The sequence below is a fragment of the Microcebus murinus genome, chromosome 8 (assembly GCF_040939455.1).
Source record: "Microcebus murinus isolate Inina chromosome 8, M.murinus_Inina_mat1.0, whole genome shotgun sequence".
Classification (NCBI taxonomy): domain Eukaryota; kingdom Metazoa; phylum Chordata; class Mammalia; order Primates; family Cheirogaleidae; genus Microcebus; species Microcebus murinus.
The window spans coordinates 88,360,399-88,384,449 of NC_134111.1; the positions used below are offsets into that span (position 1 = coordinate 88,360,399).

General features: G+C 54.9%; 1 protein-coding gene across 9 annotated transcripts in view; it reads right to left on the minus strand.

Annotated features, from left to right (window-relative positions):
* TNS1 (tensin 1) overlaps window positions 1–24,051 on the minus strand; it is a 182,429-nt gene that overhangs the window by 46,778 nt on the left and 111,600 nt on the right. For 8 of the 9 annotated variants that reach the window (XM_076005932.1, XM_076005931.1, XM_076005930.1 and 5 more), the window contains 2 exons: window positions 23,918–23,983; window positions 22,607–22,723 (listed from right to left, as the gene is read on the minus strand). In XM_076005932.1, the coding sequence (XP_075862047.1) occupies window positions 22,607–22,723; window positions 23,918–23,983 (183 nt within the window). The remainder of the gene's footprint in view (window positions 1–22,606; window positions 22,724–23,917; window positions 23,984–24,051) is intronic. The other variant, XM_076005929.1, reaches the window with a different exon arrangement.

The window sequence follows — 24,051 nt, forward strand, 5'->3', positions numbered from 1 at the left end:
CACCCAGAACTTCCGTGGAGAATGCCAGGCTGCAGCCAGGAGAAACAGAACACACGGAACGGAAACTCCACAGTTGGAGGAGCTGAGAAGTGGCCCAGCTCAGAGCACACTGCTGGGTTCTACCTGCCTGGGGAGGAGACTGTGAGGAGAGGCTGTGTACAGAGAGGGTGATGGAGAACCGCAGCCATGGTTCCAGTAAGAACTGGGGACGCTGAGATGTCCTGGCCTCCACCCATGCCAACCTCCCATCCACAGCCAGCTGGGGATTAAGGCAGCCCTTTGTTCAGTACAGCCTGCAGAGAGCTCTGAACTTTCTAAATGGGAACGGGCTCCCTGGGGGCTGGGAAGATCTGCAGAATTAAGGGTTAAAGACAAGTCCTTGAACTTCTGAAGGGCACCACGCAAAGGAGACACAGCCTTTGACATGGCAAAGCAGGCAGGTGCCCAGTGCAGCCCGGGAATTTAGGTGCAGGTAGGGAGATGTCCGCTGACGCAATACGGACAAGCACAAGGGCCTTGACCCCTGTGGGCAAAGGACAGATGAGTCCAGGTGTGGCAAAATTGACACCTGTCTTTTCTTCCTGTTTGATAGCACACATCAGAAGGAACCCCCTGCATTTTCAGACAGTGAACAAAAATGACCGAGAGTCCTCTCAGGGCTGCTGTCAATCTTTTTACAGGTGACTCTGTCTCCTCTACTAATGACCAGTGTCACTCACAAACCTGCCTCTGTGGACCCAGAGAGGGTGCCCAGGTGGGCTTCTCCTGGCCACCTCCCCAATTCTGCTGTCAAGAAAGAAAGAGAAAGGCCTAAAAAGCCCATGTCCAAATGGAGCTCAGCCTGAATTTCAGCCTGAGAGCCTTGAAGACGGAGAAGTCAGCTTGGATAGAAATGAAGGGTGGAGCCCCTCCCACCCGAGGCTCTGGCCCTCTGGGGACAGAACTAGGAGCTCTCAGGGCCCAGGAGGTGGGCTATGCCAGGAGAGCTTCTTAAAAGCCTTGGGGCTTTTAGAGCTGAAGGGCCCTAGGGGATCAGTTAATCCCCTGCCCACCCCTCATTTTATAGGCTGACAGTGAAGTTCTGCAGGCTCAAGGGACCACCCAAGGTCACCCAGCAAGGAGGTACAAAACCGACTCTGGCTCCAAGTTCTTCGCATCAGGGTGAGGATGGCTGGGGGCTTGTGGGGGCCGGGGGCGGGGGCGGTTGGAAGACTCTCCAACTATGGCTGCAGACCAAGAACCTCAGGACTATATGATATATGGCACTCCAGTCAAATGACGATGACAGATGTGTCCCCCGATCCTTATTAGGAAGCAGCTGTGGCATTTTTCCCAGATACCATCTTATGTGAATGCATGCCTCTAAAGAGAAGCAGTAAGGGCAGAAAACCTGATCATGACCTTTATTTCAGACCCAAGGGACCAGGGCCCTGGAAGGTAAGAGACCTGCCCTGGTCACACGACAGCCCACACCTGCAGGACGAATGTGAACTCTCAGGGCCAGCTTCCTGACTCCGGCCTGGCCTGCCGCTCCATGCCAGGCGCTAGAACCTGAGCCTGGCGCTCCCCACCCCTGCCCGCAGCCTATCTGGGCACCAGATATCACAGACACACTCGGGACGGTAAAAATAGCTCCAAGCCCACAACAAGCTGAAGTCCTTCTCTGCCAGGCCAGAGTGCCTGCCTGGGCACTCAGAGCTGCCTGGCCCGGGGGACAGTTGACCGCTGAGAGCCCTGGCAGAGCTGGGAGAACGCCGTGAATGGGAGTCTGCGGGCGGCCCTGGGGGGTGCCCAAAGCTCAGGCCACAGAAAGCGGGAAGGGGCGTCCGGAATAATGTCTCACTCGGGCTATCCCTGCCTCCACCGCGTCCCCTCTGCCCACTCCATTCCCACCCAAGATAAATCATCTCCCCAAATGACAGAACAACTCAGACACACAGCCCTTACCAACCCATTACCCCTCAGACCTGAAGCTGCGGCTCTCACACGTCCCAGAAGCAACTCCAGCGGAGGACAGTGAGCTCCGGCACCTCCACATCCAGAGACGGCGCAGCGGCCACAGCCCCGCTCAGCCTCACGCCTCCCGGCTGGGTCGTGGCAGATCCTGGCCCTCCTCCCCAGATGGAGCGGACAGCCACACAAGGACACACACAGGCACAGCGACTGCCCAGTAGACACTTACCCTCTGGACCGAGAGGGAGAAAGAGGAGGGGAAAACAGCTCTGATTTGATTCTGCTGCCTCGAGTTTCCAATAATTCCTGCACGGCTGCAGCTCCAAGTACTGTCTGTGTCCTACTCAGGCTCTCGGACTGTCAGGGTGGGAGGAGCCAGTGCCGCCTGCCTGCCCATGCACACACACACACACACACACACACACACACACGCACGCGCACACACCACTCCCTCCTCTTTCCCCCTCCGCTCACTCTGCCTCACTCTGGCTTGTAGGAAGCCAGTGGGATAAAACTCTGTCTGTAATTCCAGCCAGCTGAGTCCCCAGGGCTTCACTTATCATCCTGCAGCTATGCAATTCTTGCATGACATCACAGCGGCATCCCAAGCCCTCCGCTCCCCAAGGGCCGGGCCAGACCAGCACCGGCCCAGCACCGGCCCAGCACCAGCCCAGTTCAGCCCTGGCCCAGTGCGGCCCAGCTCGGCACGGCCCCGCTCAGCTCCCAGAGCAGCCCAGCCCAGCCCGAGTCCCAGACCCATGGCAGCTTCAGTGCCCAGAGAAGTGGACAGAGAAAACCTGGGGGCAAAGTGAGACCGAGCCTGGAGCAGACAGGCAGGACGCAAAGCCAGAGAGGAAGGGAGAGAGTTCCTAGGAGGGTACTGAGATTTATTTCCCCAAATTTTCCACATTTTTTTTCCATTCTCAGCAAATGGAAGGCAGAACAGATGACAACAATTTTCCGGCTGCTGAACAATAAGGTGGAAATCTTTTTTTCCCTCTCTCCCCCGCCTCCCCCACAGGGCAGAGTCTGGGAGCCAGGACACTTCCTTGGCTTGGGAAAGGGAAAAAGAAAAACCCCACCAGCCCCTGTGCTTCCCAGCGGTGAGCACAGGACCTGAACTTAGGGGACCGAGGAACTGAGGCATCCCTGGCCAGGCCTCTGAAAAAGTGACAGGAGTCCCAGAGTGAAGCTCTCAGTGCAAAGCTCAGGACTCTGGCCTGGCAGCCTTTGTGCTTTTTGATACCTAACTTTGGGAAGGCCAGCGGGTGCCTGACCTTGAACATTGATCCTCTAGGCCACCTGAGACGCCTCTGATTGACTGGCTATTGGGATTCTGCTTGTTCCCCTCTGTGGAAACCATGAATGGCAGAGACAGTAACTCTTCGGTGTCAGCAACCTTTATCCCTAGCCACCCAAGTCTGAGGATGACCGTTCAGCCAAAACACAGCTGCACCACTCTCATCATCCTGGTGTGCCCTGAAAAGTGCCAGAAGTCTCTGATAGCCAGATACCCAGTCCCCACTCTTATTTGCATGCTGTTTGTGATTTGTTTGCATATTAATTTAGTCTCCCAACCCAATTCCCAGAGTTGACAGGAGGTGGCCTGGACTTTGCAGCCAGGACAGCAGGAGTTTCAGCGACTGGCATCTCCTTGCAGAGGACCGCGGTTACGTTGCAGCCCCGAAGGGCTTCTGCAGAAACAGGCTTGCCAGGGCTGCAGCCACCCCACCGGTGCCCAGACCTTCACAGCAGCCCTGCCAGGTAAGACCACCTACTTCTCCCTCATCTTCACGTGAGCATAAGGAAATCAGACAGCTCAGCCTCCCCACCCCTGCCCCCGCCAGCATCACTCTCTGGCTGCTTCTTTTTGAGAGTAAAAAAAGAAAACAAGGAGGAAAACAAAAATAGTACCCAGTGTCCTGTACCTTGGCCAATGTCCTATCTTCACTGATGAGATGGGTGCGGGGGCAGCTTAGTGTCTCGAACTTCAAAGAAACCATTAAGAATGGGGAGGGGAGAGGAAGGGCATGAGAGAAATTCTTCCTCAGGCTCCAAACGGGGGAAGACTACAATTAGGACAAATTATTGCAATTATCCTCCTATCTCCATAGAGTCTTCTAGAACTACCAACAACCCCCAGGCTCTTTCCCCCCCCCCCAGGTCTTAAGAGGGTTAAGATACCCCAGCCCACCCACTTGTCCTCACCCTGACCCACCCACAACAATGTTAGCCTATATTTTATTTGCATACAACCTTCATGTTTGTTTGCCCATCTGAATGTGATGTATATTATTATATTTTGTAAATTTCAAAAATAAACTTTAACGTAAACTAGTTCTAAGCATCAATAACCATAATATCACAGATTTGCAAAACATGTACTTTTTTCCTAATTAAAATAAATGCACCTAAAATCAGCTCATACATAATTAGCAGTCTGGCCCACAAACCATCCTTTGGAAAACACCAGCACACAACAGCTCCTGCCAGTGCCAGCCCAATCCCACAGTTCTCTGCTTTCTCCAGAAACTGTCTATCGCACAAGCTCCTGCGGAGTCTCATACAAAGCCCAATCCTCTGGCCTCACCCAGACCTATGGAGATAGAACTGTCAGGAATGGGCCCTGGGAGTCTGAATTTTAAAGCACCTCCTATGGAGCATGACAGACAGGTTTGGCAAAAACTGGTCCTGACTGTACTCAAATACTTGCAGGTATGAGGAGCTTACTGCCTTCCCTGCAAAAGCACATTTCAAACTTAGGTGGCTGTAACAGGTGGATTTTAGCTCAATGTAAGAAAAAGCACCCTGGTGCCCTGTCTTTTCTACTAAGTGGCCTCATGGTGTCCTATGGGGTAGCTCAGAACAAGCCCATATCTCCCACAGGCGAGCTTGCCAGGCACTGAATGTGCTGTGCATATCCTCTGAGTCTCCCCTCGAGCCTGACATTCCCTCCTGCTGCTCTCTGCCACCTAAGCACTTGCGTCCAGTAGTTCTTCCTCACTTTGATGCAAGGAACCACAAACAGCCCATGTGGGCTCTCTGACCTATGAGAGGCACAAGAGGCCTATCTCCTCCCACTTTCTGGAAACCATGCTTTTGATAATGTAGCCTGAGATTCTTCCTAGACCTTCTCATGTCACTTCAGCATCTGCCAGGAACAGTGGCTAAGAACATGGCACACACACTACCACTTACTAGCTTGGTGCAATCCTGGGCCAATGACTTCATTACCCTGAGCTTCAGTTTTCCTTATCTGTAAAGTAGGTATCTTAACAGTTGTTCTCAGGAAGTATTGCAAAGACTGATACAACACATACAAAGCTCTCAGAACAGTACACTGTACACAGAAGGTGCTCCAAATGAGACAGCCACAGAAGCACAGACCACCGCCACTGGGACATTCATTCACTTCCCCATCTTCCTTCTCTAGCCCTGTCCCACCCTGAATGGCACCTCTGTGCCCCTATCTCACTGGGCCAACACGTTCAGACCCAGGACATAAGCTTCAGGACACACATTTCCCTTGCCCTGTCTCTGCTCAAAGACCATAGCATAGAAAGTCCTGCAAAGAGAAGCGTCTCATGAAATAGCTCAGACTCCAAGGATATGATGTCATCCAATTAACAAACACTGGGGCTTGTCCGGCATTGGTTACTGTCAACAGTATGCCTGAAAACATAACTGTCACTCCCACCTGCAGAGACAGCTTCAACACCAAGGACCATGAGGGGAGAAGGACAGACAAGACCTCAGCTGCCATCACATAGACAGGAAGGGACCTCCTTGGGAATTGGGCAGAGGGCAGGACACAGCAGATCGGGTTTGGAAAAGCGTACTCTTGGTTTTACCATATTTTCTGTTTGAAAAAAATAAAGAAAAATACTCTTTTTTTCTTAAAAGAGTATTTCTGCCTCTACAGAAAATAGCAGAGGCAAAAATCTTTCCTGATAGGGGATGGGTTAAACTTCAGACACGATGGTACTTTTCTGTCTTCAGAGGCAGTGAGTGTTCCCTGAATCCCCTGAGACAGCCCTGAGCAGAGCAGTTTCATGAAACACAAGTTCTAGAAGCAGGGAGGTGAACCTGAAGACCCTCTAAAGCCCCCTGAGGTGCCAAGGATTCTCAGAGACCCCAGATTTGCCATGCGACACTCGAGGTGGGCAGCCAGCCAGGCCATTTCCTAGAATCACGCAGGGTCAACCCAGACGACACCATGAGTTCCTCTGGCCCAAGCCACCCACCCAGTTTCCTCCACCTGACTTAGGGAGGGGAAGACAGCTTCCTACAGCCCCAGGGCCCGTGGCTCCCAGATGGAAGTCGTCCCCACTGCCAGATCAAATGCCATGAGCTGGGTGCTCAGAAGGGTTCTGTGAACCCCCAGCATTTAAGAACCACGGACATCTCCAGGTCTCGCCGTGCAGAGAAGGCGGAGCACGGAGGCTCCAGTGCAGGCGCACTTCCCGGGACAGGGTGAACAGACGCTTTGTCCCTCCAGGGCAGCCTCTGGCCAGCAGACCCGCAGCCGAGCGGGCACCCCTCGCCACACTGCGGGGTCTCTCCAGGGGGGAGGGAGCCCAGCCTCCCCGGCCACCCCCTTTGAAGCTTAGCCCCTTCCTGTCAAGTTCTTCCTTTTCATTGGCAGATGTAGAAGCATCTTTCCAGGCCTGGCTCTCTGCGCTTTTCTTAAGGAACAGAACGGCTAAGTGTTTTGGTTTCCAAGTGGCCTGATCCTAGAGCAAAGCAGGAAGCAGAATAGAGTGGCCCCAGTGAAAGGTTACTTCACACGTTACACATGGGACAGGGAAGATCACAGACATGCGGGGCTGGCGGAAGAGCAGCACCTCCGGGTGGCCAGTGCCCCTCAGGGGACACATGGCAATGTCTGGAGATATTTGGGGATGTCATGTCAGGTAGAAATGCTCCTGGCATCTAGGGGGTACAGGGCAAGGATGCTGCTAAACACCCCACAATGCACAGGACTGGCCCCCACAACAAGCAATCACCCAGCGCAAAATGCCAACGGTGGCCCAGGGGAGATGCCCGGAGCCAGATGGAGGGAGGGGGAGCCTGGGGTGTGAGAGAGAGAGCTCTGGGCTAAGACTCAAGAGTCTTGGACTTCAGTTCCAGCTGGGCTAACTCACTGCTTGGCCTTGGGCAAGTTGTTTCCTTTTCCTGGGTCTCAGTCTCCAATGCAGAGGGGACAAGGAGATAAGCTGTGAATTCTAAAACTTCTGGTTCTAAGGAGAGCCAGCAAGGAAGAGAAAGGTATGGTGGAAGACAGGGTGCCAGGGGGCAGGGAAAGGAGGGGTCCCCAGGAGAGGCATGGTGTCAAGTGTCACAGGTCTGGGGATAGAGGGAGGAAGGGCACAGCACCACAGGTGCAATGAAAACATGTCCCCAGACTCCCAGAGCTCCCCCGACTCCCAGCCCGGTGGACGGAGAAGGGGGTGCTGACAGGAAGCTCAGGGTAGTAGGAGCAGGACAGGCTCCAGCACCCCCTCAGGGCCGCAGCCTTCCAGGTTCTCCACAGCCCCCATCCTAGGAAGGCAGCGACAGGGCCAGGCTAAGGAGCATATTCCCTGAGAACAGGACAGGAGCCGATAGCCAGAGGATTACTCAGGAAGGGAATTGTCAACTCCCAGGCAGATGTCTGGGTTGGACGAGGTCAGGGGTAAATCGACTCACCGCCCTCCTGCCTCTCCCCACCCTTACAGCTCCCAGGGCTTGCACACCATGTCGGAAGCAGTCCTCGCTTGGGGTGGATGGAAGGAGAATGGGGAGAGGGGCCATGGGGCCTGGGGAGCGAGGAGGAAGGAGAGAGTAGATTGGAATGAGGCAGGCAGGTTACGGACTATGCACCTGTACCTTAATGGTGTTCTCTCGTTCGGTTCCACAACTGCCTTTCGAAGTGGATATGCCCACCTTCCTGCTAAAGAAACTGAGGCTCAGGGCTGTGGCTTGCTCAAGGTTACATTGCCACTCTGAGGCTCATGCCCTCTCTGCTTCTCGGAGAGGAAGGAGGAACAAGAAAGGAGATGTAGGAGGCAAAGGGTTAGGGCTTGGAGGGTCCAACAAGCAAAAACGAGTGAAGAGTGACACTAAAATCACAATGCTCGTTTAGAACAACCTGCCCAAACTCCAACATCCAAGGGAGTGCTGTCCCCAGCATAATGGTCCCCTGGGAATTTAATGCATTCATCCTAAAGATGCTTCCAGGGCTCAAACCATTTCTGGAAACACACAGAACACTGCCTCAGGGATGGCTTATAGTTCATACAAATGAACCCATCCCTGTTCAATCCCCGAGGGTTCAATCCCCACTCTTAACTCATTGTCTCAGCACCCATACATAAGTACTGGTTACCAAACTGGCTGTGCACTTTTATAATTATAGCTCCCAACACTGATGGTTGGGGGGTGTATGGTGGGGTAGAGGTCCAGGTGGTTCCATATATGAGAGGTGGCTGTGTGCAGTGGGGTCCATGTGGTTCCATGTATGAGTAGTGGCTGTGTGTAGAGGATCCATGTGATTCCATGTATGAGTAGTGGCTGTGTGCAGAGGGATCCATGTGATTCCATGTATGAGTAGTGACTGTGTGAAGAGGGATCCATGTGGTTCCATGTATGAGTAGTGGCTGTGTGCAGAGGGATTCATGTGGTTCCATGTATTATGAGTAGTGGCTGTGTGAAGAGGAATCCATGTGGTTCCATGTATGAACAGTGGCTATATGTAGAGAGGTCCATGTGGTTCCATGCATGAGAGGTGGCTATAGGCAGAGGGGGGCCATGTGGTCCCATGCGTGAGTAGTAACTGTATGCAGAGGGGTCCTTGTGGTTCCAAGCATGAGTAGTGACTTTGTGCAGAGGGGTCCATGTGGTCCCATGTATGAGTAGTGGCTGTGTGCAGAGAGGTCCATGTGGTTCTATGAATGTGTAGTGGCTATATGTACAGGAGTCCTTGTGGTTTCATGCATGGGTAGTGGCTGTGTGCAGAGGGGTCCTTGTGGTTCCATGTATGAGTAGTGGCTATATGCAATGGGGTTGTTGTGGTTCCATGTATGAGTAGTGGCTGTATGCAATGGGGTTGTTGTGGTTCCATGTATGAGTAGTGGCTGTATGCAATGGGGTTGTTGTGGTTCCATGCATGAGTAGTGGCTGTGTGCAGAGGGGTCCCTGTGGTTCCATGCATGAGTAGTGACTATATGCAATGGGGTTGTTGTGGTTCCATGTATGAGTAGTGGCTGTATGCAATGGGGTTGTTGTGGTTCCATGTATGAGTAGTGACTATATGCAATGGGGTTGTTGTGGTTCCATGCACAAGGAGTGGCTGTGTGCAGAGAGGGGTCTGTGTAGTTCTGTGCATGAGTGGGCATGGGGATGGGTGGAGAATGGGGGTAGGTCGCTGCCTTCTTTCCCCAGTAGGTCCACCTAGGGACAGACTAGAAGTGACTCTCACTGATGCACAGAGACTACAACACCATGGAGCACAGGCCTGGATGGGAGACAGGAGCCCAGGCACCTTTTCCGTCCCTGCACCACATGAGGAGCACTCACCTGCTTCTCGAAGGTTCTCAAGTAATATACAGACAGAGGGAGGCAGGGAGGGACGGAGGGAGGGAGGGAAGAAGGAAAGATCTGAGATGCTTTGAGCTTTCATATCAAAATCTGATCTCACTGCCCCTGGAGAAGGAGAAGAACACACATCAAAGAACACTTTGCTATTAACAGTTTTTTTAAAGCAGTCAAAGCAACACAAGGCTCAAGTCTCACACGAGCCGCCAGGGCATTGACTAGCTGTAACAACGTAAAGACTGGGCAGCCAGAAGACCCTGGCTCCGACCCACAGACAGCTCTGCCGCTGCTTCCCAGAGCTTCCCTGGGGCTGACCAGCCCTGGCCCAGCACCCTGGAGCCAGGAGCGCCGGAGAGTAGTCCAGCAGGTCTGGCATCTGAGGCAGGATGCCCCCAACCCCTGGGGGAGAGTCTTGTGGGTGCAAATAATGCCAGAGCAGGAAAAGAGAGGGGAAGGAGAAAAAGGAGTTTGGGACAAGACTCCTGAATCCCCTCTGCACAGAATGTGCCAGGGCCTTGTCAGAACCCTCTACAAGTTGCCTTGTTCTCCCACACCCACAAGCCGTGGTCATTTGTCCCACAAAGTCAGATGCGTGGGGTGGAAGGATTCCCCTTGACTTCAAGAAAATCTAGAAAACCTAATCCTGCCACCTGCTCCTCTTTCTCATACCCCCTGAATGCAAGAGTGTTCTCCTGAATGTCAGACCTCCCTCCCTCCAGCTGTAGCTGAAACCCACCTCTGCAACTCTGCCCACATCCCTAACCAGCCACGGTATAATAAACACACCAAGAGAAAGCGCTGTCTGGGAGCAACAGCAGGAGACTGGGAGTCAAGGGGCCAGAATACCAAGGGGTGATCTTGGATGGGCCTCAGTTTACTCCTCTGTGTACTGGGAGAGTGTAACCAGGTGATCCCTGAAGTCCTGCTCGAATCTCAATCCTCAAAGATACAGCTCAGAGAAGATGCTCAACCAGGCATTGTTTGACTCCCAGAGCCCCTGCACGCTGCGGACCGCTTCTCCTCTCCTGCGTGGTCCTGTCTGGGTGGCTCCAGGCTCCAAACTCATCCAAGGCTATTTCTGTAGCAGCCATGGAACCCCTGGGGCTAAGACAGAACCGGTGACTTACAGGAAGTCTGTAGACACACGCCAGGCTGCAGCGGTTCCAAGGGCTACGCAGGGCAATAAAGAGGCTGATTTATTTTCATCAGTGAGATGCTGAAATTCAATCCACGGAGCGAGCTGACCCGGCAGACGGCGGCGGGCCGCTCCCCACCCAGAGCAGAATTAGCTAGCCCCCCGCCTCCAGGCCTCACCACTGGGGCTGGTGGTGGGAGGGGACAAGGGGACAGGCCAGGGCTGGCCAGCTTGGCCACTGTGGTTCCCATCCCCTCAGGCTGGCCTCTCCCCACCCTGCCACTGGCCTGCAAGGGTCTCCAGGACACAGGTGCAGCAGTGGGCAGAGCTGGACCTGCTGCTCTGCCCAGGGGCCAGGGCAGGGGCCAGGGCTCCTGAGGATGCCTGCCCCCACAAAGACATGGGGAGGAATGCCAGTGTGAGAAGCAGTGGGTGTCAGAATCCACGCTGTACACCCACCTGGCTGTGTAAATGCTGCTAGGTTATCGAACCTCTCAGTACTTGTTTCTTCATCTGTGAAATAGGGACAAGGCCACTCAGCCCACAGGAGGGGCACAGGAGTAAAAGAAATCACGGGCACCTGACAGTATCTCACATGTACACAAAAGCGGGTGGAGGGTACATTATTTCCCTCGTCCCCAGCCAAGTCACTGGTTGGGGGTGTCACTTGGACAACCCTTACGAAGGCCAACGTAGCGCTGTGTGTAAGAATTACACATGCACATATTCTTCCACCTAGCAATTCCACTTGAAGAGATGTGTGCTATAGACTCGCCCAGATGAAAATCGTGTATGTGTAAGGTTATTCACTGCAGCATTTTTTTGGAAACAGCAACAGATTGGAAACAACCTAACTGTCCATATTACTTAAATACAGTTTAAGAAGTAGTTATTAAATAGTAGAATATTATGCAGCTGAAAAAACTGAGATGATTATGTGCTATTATGGAAAGATCTTCCCAATATATCATTTGTTGAAAAAACTCAGAGTAAAAGCTCCAAATCCTTACATGGCTACCAGACCCTACAAGATCTGGTCCCCGTGACCTCTGATCTCATCTCCTAATACAACCTCCATTCGGTCACACTGGCCCCCCTTGCTCTTCCCAGACGTCTCAGGTGGGCCCCTGCCTCAGGACCCTTGCACTCGCTGCCCCCTCTGCCTGGAACGCTCTTCTCCAGACATTCACTTGGCTCACTCCCTTCTCCTTCAAGTCTCTGCTCACGCACCCCTCCTCAGGGAGGCCCAGGCTGGCCACCCTTTTTAAAAATGTCAACTCACTTGACTCCCCCCATTCCCAGTCACCCTCGCTGCACTGAATTTCTTCCCGGAGTCTTTATTAACTTCTAATAGACTCTGGCATTTGCTTATTATGTCTTTTTAGAATCTTTTTATTGTCCATCTTTCTCCATTAAAATAGAATCACCCCAGGGCAGGGATCTTTGCTTCACTCACTGTTACGTCCCTGGTATCCAGGACAGTGAGTGACTGGCACATGGGAGGCAGGCAGTAATGTTTGTTGAATGAACGAGTGCACATCACAGAGGGCAGCCCATGTACTAAAGAAAACAGATGATTTGGGTTTTGTTCTTTTCTCTTCTTCTTCAATTGAGTGGATTCAAGGTTATGCCTATAATCACATCATCCTCACTCTCCTGCATGCTGATGTTTTCTCAAGTGCACGAGGCCACAACCCACAGCCCGGCCGTCACCGGTGCCCAGCGCCAGGGAGCAGGGCTCATGGAGGTTACCCCCCAACCCCTGAGCAGAAGGAGTGAGTCACACATCAGAACGGAGCCTGGTGTCTGGGTGACCACAGGGAAAAGGTTCGCACACACCCCCAGCTCGGGGTGGTGGGAAGAATCCTGGGCTTGCAGCCGGAGGCCCTAGTTCAAAGTCCAGCTGAAGAACAGGGAGGGCTGAAAGGCGGACTGACTTATACTTGGGAGAAGCATTTTATAAAGGTCTGGTCGTGGTATAAGCACCATGTAACAGGCACTGAGCTAAGTAAGCACCCACTGATTGTCTCATTTACTTCTCAACCCTCTAAGACAGGTACTACCCTCACCCCATTTTACAAGTGAGAACACAGAGGCTCAGAAAGACTAAATGATTTGCCCAAGGTCACCACAAGGCAAGACACAAAGCCAGGGCAGCCTGCGTCCCAAGCCCATGCTCCCAAGCACGACAGGGCTTCCCAGGGAGCGTCCCACCTAAGGACCACAGCCCCCAGGATGTGGCTTTCGTCCCTTCCCAGCCCACTCTGAGATACTGTCCTTCGTAATTTTAACGGAGGCAGCCTACTACTGGAGCTGTGTGAGCCCAGTGGCTTTGGCAGGAGTTTAGAAGGTCTCTTGCCAGGGAGAGGGGCACAGAGAAGAAAGAGATTTATAGGGGATGAATCAGCCATAAGCAGCTGGGGCCGTAGAGGGGGGCACCACAAAGGGAAAAAGGACTGATCACCAGCCCCCAGGCCATTGGAACCTTTTCCCATAAACGGCCTCAAGAACTGTCCATCGGACAGAGAGCAGGGACATGGAGAACGGACCGAGAGGGAGGGGCTCTGTTGCAGGAAGAAGCAGTCAGGGGAGGGGTGGCCAGATGCAGGCGGGCTCCAGGGAGGATGCTGCCTCTCAAAGGCTGACAAAGAGACTGGCCCCAGAGCCAGGCCAGGACAATTAGCGAAGGAGCTAAACTTTGCCAAAGAGCAAACCAGCTTCAGCTAGCACCTGTGTGTAAGCCAGGGCAAACTGCCCTGGACGGGAAGAAAGACGGGCCAGGGCACGGCCTCCAAAGGTGGGGAGGAGCAGCAAGGGCCCGAATAGGTCCAACAAGGAATAACCTGGAATATTCCAGAAAGAGAACCTTCTCCCCCAGGAGCTAGATGCTGACGTAGGCTGGACAGAGGGCTGGCAGCCTGAGCACAGGAAGGCCCACGTGGGAAACACAGACCCCACTATAGCCAGGGGTGGCAGCAACTCGCCCCACCTGAGGCAGGCATCTAAGCAGCCTGGAGTCTCCACAGGTGTGCTGCACGGAGGTGGGGGGCAGCTGGACCCCCAGGGAACACTGGCCCACCCTCAGCCCCACACGACATCTGTTCTCACCTCCCAGGCCTCCTACAAATGGTCTCTGGGCCCCCGGTTCACCTTGATCCCCCCCACCCACAGCATTCCCCTAAATCCCACCCACCCACCACGATGGCCAGAGCCCTTGTGTGGGGAAAGCCAGCCAGGTTCAATTGCTCTCTTTCCCTCTACTTTTCAGACTTTGAGCAGCGTCCTTATGCTACTTTTACATTTGAAAAGCAATTCTGCTTTCCACGCTGTCTGTCCCCCCAGGTTTGTTCAAACGCAGCCCATCTGCAAAGCCAGCCGCTCTGGTCACCACCGTCCCCAGAAGCCATGGCATTGGGCGGAGCCCCCACCCCACGGGCTGTGGGTCAGAGTGCCTGCCACGCTGGCCTGACACCGGCCCCCACGGTCTCCAGGCAACCCCAGGACTTGTGCAGGGCCCACAACCTAGTAGGTGGTCAGTTAAGTATTTAACAAAAGAAGAGAGGAAAGAAAAGAGAGAGAAAAGGAGGGAAAGAGGGAGGGAGGGAGTGATGAGTGAGAAGCAGCTGTCAGTGGCATGAAAAAGTATTTGATTAATGCAGCTTGAATTTCTTGGATCTGGTTAGAGTTGGAAGCCTGGGGTCTTGACGGGTCCAGCAAACGTGCACTCGTCTACAGGTCTGGCAGGCGAGGAGAAAGGGGGTGTGCGTGAGGGGGAAAGAGTACACGCTCCCCGCTCCCCTGCCTCGAGCTGGATATTTGAGCACAAGAGAGCAGACTGTGCCCCTCCCGCCGCTGGCCGAGAGCTCCGGGTGGCTCTGAGCGTGGCTCTGGCCTTGCAACCTGCCCCCGATGGCAGAGATTACGGAGGACCAAAGGCACATTCACCAGGAGGGTATTGGTTTACGGCAAGTTCCATGGCAGAGGGGCTGCGCCCCACTCCCGCCAGCTGCCTCGCAGAGCAGGGCCAGCTAGGGGCTGAGGGCACTGGGACAAACCCAGACAAGGGCCAGTGCAGGCAGGTGGCCGGCAAATGCTGGGTCAGTGGTGTCATTTCTTTACCCACAGTCAGGCTGACCTTGTATTTGAATTCTCAGTACTGAGATTGTGCCAGTAACTCGAGAGAGGACTCCCCTCCTGGGAGAGGACAGGGAACTGGGAATCCTCCTCGAGAGGTTGTTTCATCCACGTCTCTGTCAGACCAGCCCACGCCGAGACCCACCTCCCCGTGTCTCAACATCTTCCCCCGGGCGCCAAGAGGCCAAGGGGCCAATCTCCCTGCCGTGGGTGATCCGCCCTCTCTAGGTCGGGAGGCTCCACCGTGTGGCTAACTCAAACCCCTTCTGCCGCCGATAGATCAAGGACAGAAGCTTTCAGCAGCAGCTTTGAATTTCTCCCCCCTGCCCTTCTCCCCACTCACCTTGAAGGCACAAGCAGAGGGCTGTCTCTTCCAGTAGCCAGGTGACCATTTCCCAACGAAAATCAGCTCAGCGCCAAGTGCCAGGCTCTCAGCACTCACACTTAGAAACTCGCCCTCTAAAACCCTCTGCTCAGATGCAAGGGCACGTGCGTCACTCTCTGGGATCCTCGGACCCTAGCCCTGAATTATCTCCACACAGAGTATGCCTGCGCACCCTCACCACGGTGCCAGGTGAGAATGTTCCAGAATGTTCCTGCTTCTCCTTTCCCCTCTTCTTAACCTTGAGTGCATAAGTCAGGAAAACAGAAAAACCTACTAAGCCCCCTACACACACACACACACACACACACACACACACACACACACACACACACACGGCTGGCAGCCAGGTAGGAGCTGACAAAGGGTAGAACTAACTCTGAATGAAGTGGCAAGTTCACTGGCACTGGGCATATTTATTACTGACCAAGGATCTCTTTCTGGGAGTGGCCCGAAAAGGGATGAGAATTGCCCTAATGTCATCCAGGGGCAAGGGAAGCATAGTGTAGATTTAAAGGGCAGTGGCAAAAAAACCAAAGTGGCTTTATAATCACATCCTACAAGTGCTGCTTGCTCAGACTAGCAGTCACAAAACAGCACCCATCTGTAGGGGAGGACTGGCCAAGAGAATGTTCAGGCAATGATGCAGCTGGTAAGTGCACAATGCTATCACCTCAGCATTGTCACTGTCATCATCTTCACTATCAGTGCATTTAAGAGCTGGAAGTCCCTCTGACAGGGAAACCAAGAATCAGAGAGGGGAAGTAATTCTTCCAAGGTCACACAGCAAGTTGACATAGAGGCAAGTCTCCTGACTCCCGAGACTGGGCCTCCCAGAACAGACCCAGCTACAGATGGTTCCCAGAAAGTGGAGGGACAAGGAGAACATGCACTTTTACTTAAGAGGAGAGGCTCATTCAAAATCACATCTATATCACCTCTCCTCCAGCACTTCAATAATAATAACAGACACAAATTATTGGCAGCATAGCATGTACCAAACACCCTACTTTTCACCCTACATGTATTTCATGTACATTTCTTCACTGAATCTCAAACAACACTCCTATAAGGAAGGTACCCTTATTGTATCATTTTACAAATAAGACATCTGGGTTGAAGAAGGCAAAGTGACTCGATGAAGGAACACAGCCATAAACAACAGAGCTTAGAACCAGATATTCTGATTCTAGACCCCACAGCCTTAATCCCTAGTAGAGATTAGTCTGTTCAACCTTGTTTCTCGCCTTTCATCTTCCATGCACAACTTCCCCACCCCTGACTTCCGCTTTGAATTTAGGCATGGCATCTGACTCGTTTTGGCCAGTGAAATGTGAGCAGAAGGGAAGAGTGAGGTATCTAGGCAGGAGCAATGTGCAGGTCATAGTGTCCTCTTCCTAAAGACCCCTGCTAACCCACACTGGACACACAGCATGAGCAAAAAATACGCTTTTGTTGGCTTAAGCCACTAAGATCATAGGGCTGTTTGTTATCACAGCACAACTGAGCCTCTCCTGACTGACGCAGCCACTAAGCCACACCCCTTCCCACTCCGAGTTCATGGGTTGGGAAGGTCCGAATGGGAAGTTCAGAAGGTCCATCTAAGCGCCTCATAAGTCACAAAAGGAAACACTGATTGCGGTCTTTCTTCTCTCTCTCTCTCAAAAAAAAAAAAAAACATATATCAATGAATCCTTGGACAAGCCTAGCTCATAAGAAGCACCACACACCAGGGCTTCTTGGCTCCGTGCAGGGAGACCCTTCCCCAACTCTGACAAGAGCACTTGGCGACGGGACGGGGTGGGCATCCTGCAGAGCTGAAAGCTCTCCCCGAAGGCTGAGAAGCTTGGGCCCAAAACCAAAACCCCCCGTCACCAGCCCCTGACCCTGGTGGGCCTGCCCACGGACACGAAGGATGGGCTGATGGGTACATGCAGGAGAAACCGGCATAGGGTGGACACCAGTTCCTCGTCCTCACCAGCCAGGCCAGGGACTTGCCGTTTTCTCCATCCCTGGCCCCGAGCCATCTGCTTCTGCACCCTCATCTGCCCCGCACCAGTCCCTGTTCCCCACCCTCTCTTTTAAGTCATGAGAAACTCCAAACCACCGATGTCCCAGGAGATCAGGGAAGGGTGGGAGCAGGGGGTGGGCAGTGAGGCAACCCGGCCTGGCCAGCCTTCCAGCTCCTCAGAGGTGGAAGGCAGCCCATGTCCCTTGGTCTTGGTGCTTGCTTCCGAGAAGGCTTGCCCTGGAGCACTCTGGAGGAATTTGGAGACGGCTCTGTGCAGCATAGACAAAAACACAGCCCCGCTCCCGGCCACGGGGAGCTGGGATCTGGGCACGGGGCTTCGGAACTCAGGCCAAGCAGCTAATGGCGCTTCTGGAGGCTGCTAAACCTGGTGTCAGCCAGAGCGCTGAGCTGGCAGACGCAGGCAAGGCAGGGAGACAGAGACAGCCTGCTGGGGGAGGCTGGTGGGGGACCTGACCTCTCCCCACCCCACCCTAGACCCTCCCTCCCTCCCCGCTCAGGACCAGAGGTCTGGGGCCTCCAACTGCACGCAACCATCCCACCGCACAGCCTTCCCGGGGGGATGGGCTGAACCCCACCCCATTCCCATCCTGCAGTCCGAAATCCCAGCAGCTCAGAGTGTTTGGAGGCAGGGCCTTTAAAGAGGTCATTAAGGTGAAATGAGGCCACTAGGGTGGGCCCTACAGCAACATGCCTGGCGTCCTTGTAAGACAACACTAGAACACAGGCACACGCAGAGGCAAGGCCACACGCGCACATGGGGAGAAGACGGCATCCAAGAGCCAAGGAGGGGGGCCTCAGGAGAAACGACCCTGCTATTTGCTCCCAGACTTCAGCCTCCAGAACTGTGAGAAAACACAGTCGTGCTGCACAAGCCTCCCAGACTGTGGCGTCTGGCTACGGCTGCTCGCGGACACCAGCACACCCGGCCACCGCGTTCAGCAGAGGGTACTGCTCCCTGGGACAGCAGGTGCTCCCTGGCCACTGTCCCCTGCCCTAGGACCTTGTCTGGTCAGAGGTGCTTCACACTGAGCTTCCCCGTTATCTTTCACCTGTGTTACCTCCCCCTCCTGCCGGCCTAAGCGCAGATGGGCCACCGGTCCCCCAAGCATCTGTCGCCACCACAGCCGCAGTTCACTACGCAGGGGCAGAGCTTTGTCCCTCTTTCCCATGGTGCTACTTCCCCCATCCCACAGGGAGACAGGCCGCACTGTGTGGTAGTGAGCTCCCTGTCATCACTGGTGTGAGGAGTTGCACAATAAGGAGCTGCGTATGGGTTGGAGGGAGGATGCTGACGAACTGAGCTCCAAGGGAGGTGGAAAGAGACTTGGATTCAAATACCAACTCCCCTGCTGACGTCGTGGCCCCGAGTGAGATCGATAGCCTCTGCACACTTCCGGGAGCCAGAGGCGGGAGATGGGGTCGGTACACCCTCAACTGGGCTACTGCCGAGGCAGTTCCGGGCATGGGGTCTCCACCCCTTGGCAAGTCCCTTCCCTCTGCGGCCTCAGTGCTCTCCCTGTGGCAGGAGAGCGTGGACAGGCTTTGACAGGGCTGGGCGCCTCTGCCTGGGGGGGCTGCCTACAGAGAGCCAGAAGTCCCCAAATGGACTTTTCTGCCTTCATCTTGCTACCAAAATTGACCAGGGACATCCTTAGGGAGTAGAAGAGGACTCAGTGTCAAAATATGGTACATCCTGGACTTGAACTTGGAGCTGGGGGGGGGGGGCAGGAGGCTGCAGGCAGCAAGGAAGGGGTTAAACATAAAGCAGTTCCTGAAAGGATGGTTAAATCAGGGTCTCAGGAGCTCTGAGCCCAGTGCTGGCCGCCCCTCACTGCCAGGGGACACAGGTCGCTCAAGAGGATACAGGCCAGAGATGGTATCTGCTACCGACTGCCTGGCTTGGTGCACCCGCACTCCCCCAGAGTCACCTGGTGGGCTCCAGAGGGACTGGCCTGGCCTCTGCTGTCCTCCCCACCCCCCACCCAGGGGGCCTGAAACAGAAGAGGTAGAGTGGACCTCGTCCAGAAACAGCCCCGCCTCCCTGCGGACACCCTAGCCCTCCACCGATGTGGAGAGGCTGCCCCACTGGGGCATTCCTGCGCGAGCGGCCCACACCCTCCTCTGTGGGGTGGGGGGTGGAGGCTCAGCTGTCCCCTGCACTGAAGTCCTGCCAAACACCTGCCGCAGGCGAGCCCCACAGTCTCTGGGGTGCTGTGCTCCATGCAGCACCGCTCCCATCCAACCCTCCCTCTTCCTCAGGGTCAGGACAGGGGTGACCTTCTCCGTCCAGGGGTGAGAGGTGGGAGTCAGAAGGAGAAGACCTTCTCCCAAGCTCAGTGGACACCCAGGTACCGCCACAGAGCCAGATGCACAGAGCAGGCCCTGGGGACCAGCGAGGCAGCTTTACACTCTGGTCTGTCCTTGACCGGCTTGGCAACCTTGGGCAGGATACGTAACTCCTGCAACCTGCAGCTAACCCGTCTGTGCATAGTGACAGGGCCCAGCCCACAGGTGGCTCTGAGCATCAGATGAAAAGGCCACTCCCCTTTGTGCTGGTGCTGTGGCCGGTGCATGGCAGATCTAGGCCTTCTCCCTTAGCTGTGTCTGCAGACCCCTGAGACGCTGGCCACAGTCACCACCGACATGTCTGAGACTCCTGAGGACACAACATAGGCAGCCCCTCCTCAGGTTTTGCTGCCTCCCCCCCACCCCGGGCGCTCCAAATGATTGATTCACCGAATCCCCATTTTATAGCAGGGAAGACTGAGGCCCCAAAGGATGGCATCTTGTCAATGGATTTGAAGCCAGTAGTTTGGCTCGAGAAGCTGCATTCCTCACCACTATACTAACCTGTCTCTCATGAGGCTTTGTAACCTAGTGCAATGGGTAACAGTACTGCTCCTGGTTTGTAGATGAGGAAACTAAGACAGCAGGAAGGTAGAATAATTTGACCAAGGCCATACAGCTACAAAGGGAAGATCTGGGCTTTGAATCCAGGCAGCCCAGCTCTAAAACACACACGCTCCCCCATCGCATCCTGGTGGTCACTGCCTTGCCTGGCCCAGGACCTCTGCAGAGAGAAGGCAAAGCCGCCGTGGGCGCCACAGCACCCCGAGACCATCACCCCTGGTGCCAGGGCCTCTCCTGGGAACAGCCGAGCCCCTCCCTCCCAGGCCCAGTTTGAGCCATCTTCTGAGCACCCTGACCTCCTGGGGGCTAGGCGCCCTTACCCCAGCTAACACATAGGGAAACTGAGTCCCAGGGCCTTGCCCACAACTACAGAGACAGATGTAGGCCTCCCACTTCCCTCTCTTGACCATTAGTAAAAAGAAAATGCTTTTACCTTTGGCCCCAGAATCTAGAGCCTTCCAGAAGGGCTACCAGCCCCAGTCAGGCCAGGCCAGGGAACGGGGCAGAGGGCCAGACCTCAGCCCCTAGACAAGGGCTCCATGTCCTTGCTGGCCAAGCTCACCTTTAACCGGCCAAAGGGCCCTCTGGGGAGAGGAGGAGGGCAGGGGGCAGGAGAAACATGGGAGCCCCTCCTCGACAGCCCCTGTCCCCTTGCACTCCCACCTGCCGTCCCAGGCCCCCGCTGCTCTGACCAGCTGCTTCCCTCCCTTCCCCCACAGCCGACCGGGTCCCAGGCCCGATCTTCCCACACCTCCTGCTTCTTGCCCTTAATTACTTTACCTTTTATTTGCCTGGCACTTTATGGCACTTTATAGTTTGCTAAATGTTTTTACATTTATCCTCGCATTGAATCTGCACCAGGGAGAGACGGGGAGACAGTAAAAATTCCTTCAAACTGCCAAGTGTTCTTGTTAAAAATGCAAACATCCCCAGCACAACGGGGCGATTAGGCTGGCAGCTGTGGAGCCTCAGGAGGGACTCGGCCCACCCTCTGCTCTCTCCCCAGCCCCTCGCTGTGTGGGGACGGGTGTGGGAGGAGAGGAGTGCTCTGGGGGAGCCTCAGCAGGTGGGGAGGGCCCGGTGGGGGGCAGTCTGAGAGTGGTGGGCCCCTGGGAGGGGGAGAAGCACCCCCGGAAGGGGCGGGAGCTCGGGGGGTACGAGGACAAACCATGAACCTCGCGATGCTGCACACGGAGGACGTGCTCACTCATGGCGAGCCCTCAATTCCAGCCCCGCCTCCTCCCTCCTCCCAGCTCTCTCTGAAATCTCTGGCTCATTCTGGAGTCCGCATGGTCAGAGGGAGAATGTTTTATCTGAGCAAAGGCCTAAAGACTTCCAGAGTGGAGTCATCAAAGCCCAGTCCCGGAGAAGGGAGTGGAGACAGGTGGTCCAGGGGGAAAGGGGCGAGTGAGGGCCATGGGCTGGCTGTCCCTAACCCAGCTCTGCCAGTGGCCCGGGGCCCCAGGACCACACAGCCCACCCTGGACTGGCTTGGGCTGAGAGGGGACCCCCAGAGGCTGGGTGATGGCACCCTTGAAAGTGTACATTGTGGGTCGTGGGGGTGAATCGGGAGCTCCTGTGTGGGGAGTGGTCTCCGTTACCCCAGCTGAAAATATGGGGAACGGGCCAGACCGTCCGGAGTTCCTCCCAGCGCCAACATTCTGTGGTCCCGTGACCAATCAGAAAAACGAGCCCACGGCCAAGCCCAAGAAAGGGCGTCTCAGGGGTTCGCAGGCGAGGCGTGCGCACTTCCGGAGCGGCCCCACCCCACGCGCCCCGCACACGTTCAGAGGGACCACAGCAATGGCTGGAAGTCACACGCCACGCTCACGCCGCGACCTGAGCTGCGGCTGCCCGTTCGACAAAATGTTGGGTTTCGTAGCTAAATTAAACACGTATTAGTTTCAACACTGCAGCTTTCTTTTCAAATTTCAGAGCCCATCGGTTTGTTTCCAGCTCAAAACATTTTCGTTGGCTGTTGATGAAAGCTCGTAGGCCCCAGATCTTGCGTCTATGTTCCCAGCACTCTGACCCCGGAGAACTCAGGCAGCGACCCTGAAGAAACCCAGCAGCGGGTTTACTAGAAATGCTGTGTCTGCAGCACAGAGGGGGTATCTCAAGCTCCACTCGAGGCCACCTCCTCCAAGGAGCCCTCCGAGATCTCTCCAGCTCCACAGAATCCACCCCCACCAGCCTCAGACCACGCCCATCTGGGATGCGTATTTGGCAGCAACAGCACACTCGCAAGACACCCCCTGGGCCGTTGTGCTGCGTCCTCTGGGTCTGTCCTTATCACTATTGAACACTTTCACATATTTGCTTCATCTGCCCCCGCTGGACTGAGAGCTCTCAGAGGTGCCTCGGACCCCTCCTCGGCCTCCCCTCTGAACCCAAGTCTCTGGACAGCAGCCCAAGAGAACCGAGGCCACGTGAGCAGGGCCTGTGCGGGGTGCAGAGGGGCTGGAAGCCACTGGGTCCCACCTACCCTCCATGCCGTCCTCACGATGCCCACCGAAGTTGTCGTAGGAGTCCCAGCGGATCAGGGGGTCAGAGGTGTTGTAGTCCACGGACACGCTGGGCCCGTTCTCCAAGTGCTCCATGCCTGAGTGGGGCGGGGGAGGGGGCAGGCGGGGGGACAGTGAGGGGAGGGAAAAGAGATCAGCAGCTGCAAAAACAGAGGAAGCCAGCAAGCTCCCCCAGGACCTCCCCGAGGGACGTCTCATGTTCTTGAGCACGGCGGGGCGGGCCCAGTGGCTTCAGCTGGATGGAGAACCCAGGAGTCTGGTTTCCTGCATTCTTGAAAAGGCTCACACCAGGTCGTAGGGGCAAATCAGGACAGGGCACCATACCCAGGACAGGGAATGAAGACCCCCGAGCGGAAAGCGGGGAGGACCCCCGGGCTGGGTGTCTGCCTGTTTCTCTCCTGTGTCCCTGGGGCCCCTGGGGCAGTGGCAAGAAGCCAGAGGGTCTGCCCTGCAGTCAGGGGAGGGGAGGGTGGGACAAGCATGTAACGGGCTGCATGGGGTCAGGGGCAGTGAGGAAACCACAGCCTTGACATTGAGAAGACACAGCCTCTAAAAGGTCATCCCAGGCATGCCCCTGCCCCTCTCTGAACATGCCCTCCACTCCAGACAGAAAGCCCAGGGCAGAGGCAGAGTCTCCTACCCACCCATGGAAAGCCCAGCTCAAGGACAGCTCAAGGACAGCTCAAGGACAGCTCAAGCACAGCTGCAAGTCAGGCCTTTCAGGGCGAGTCACCTTCCTGGCCTGGCAGTCCTTTCTTGGTCTATACAGAGTCCCTCTGCCTTTAACCCAACTTCATCTCCTCCCATTTTGTTCTCAAATAAGATGGAGAACAACTGGGCTCCACATATAACCAGTCTAGAGGCTTAAAGGCTATTATTAAATTGGCCTTCAGGTTGAATCACCTCAGTGCTCAGAAATACTCCTCATCCATCCAGCACCTTTGAGTGTCCCCCCTGGCCACTGCCCCCATCTGCCAGGGCCCTCAGTCTCTGAATATAACAGGCTGATGACCTAATAAGACCAGAACAGTTTATCCAACCCAGCGCCTATCTGTCTGCTTTTTTATTTTTATAATACAGAGATTAAGTCACTGGTTCATGTTTAGCTGGGGGTCCACTCTGAAATCCAGATCCTTTACTGATAGCCTGCCTCTCAATCACAGGTAAGTTGATAATTGTAGGGCAGACCAGTGGGAAGATAATGGGGATAGGGTGGGCACAGGTCAGGATGGAAGGAAGGGGTGAGAAATGGAGTCCAGCTTGGCTCATACCATGAATTTTCTCCGGCCCATAAGAAAATACAAATTCCACTTTGCCATATTCTGGAAATCGATCATCTGAAAAAAGAGAAGGAAAAATAAAAATGGGCAATGAATTCCCAAAAAGGACTCCATAAAAAGTTTTC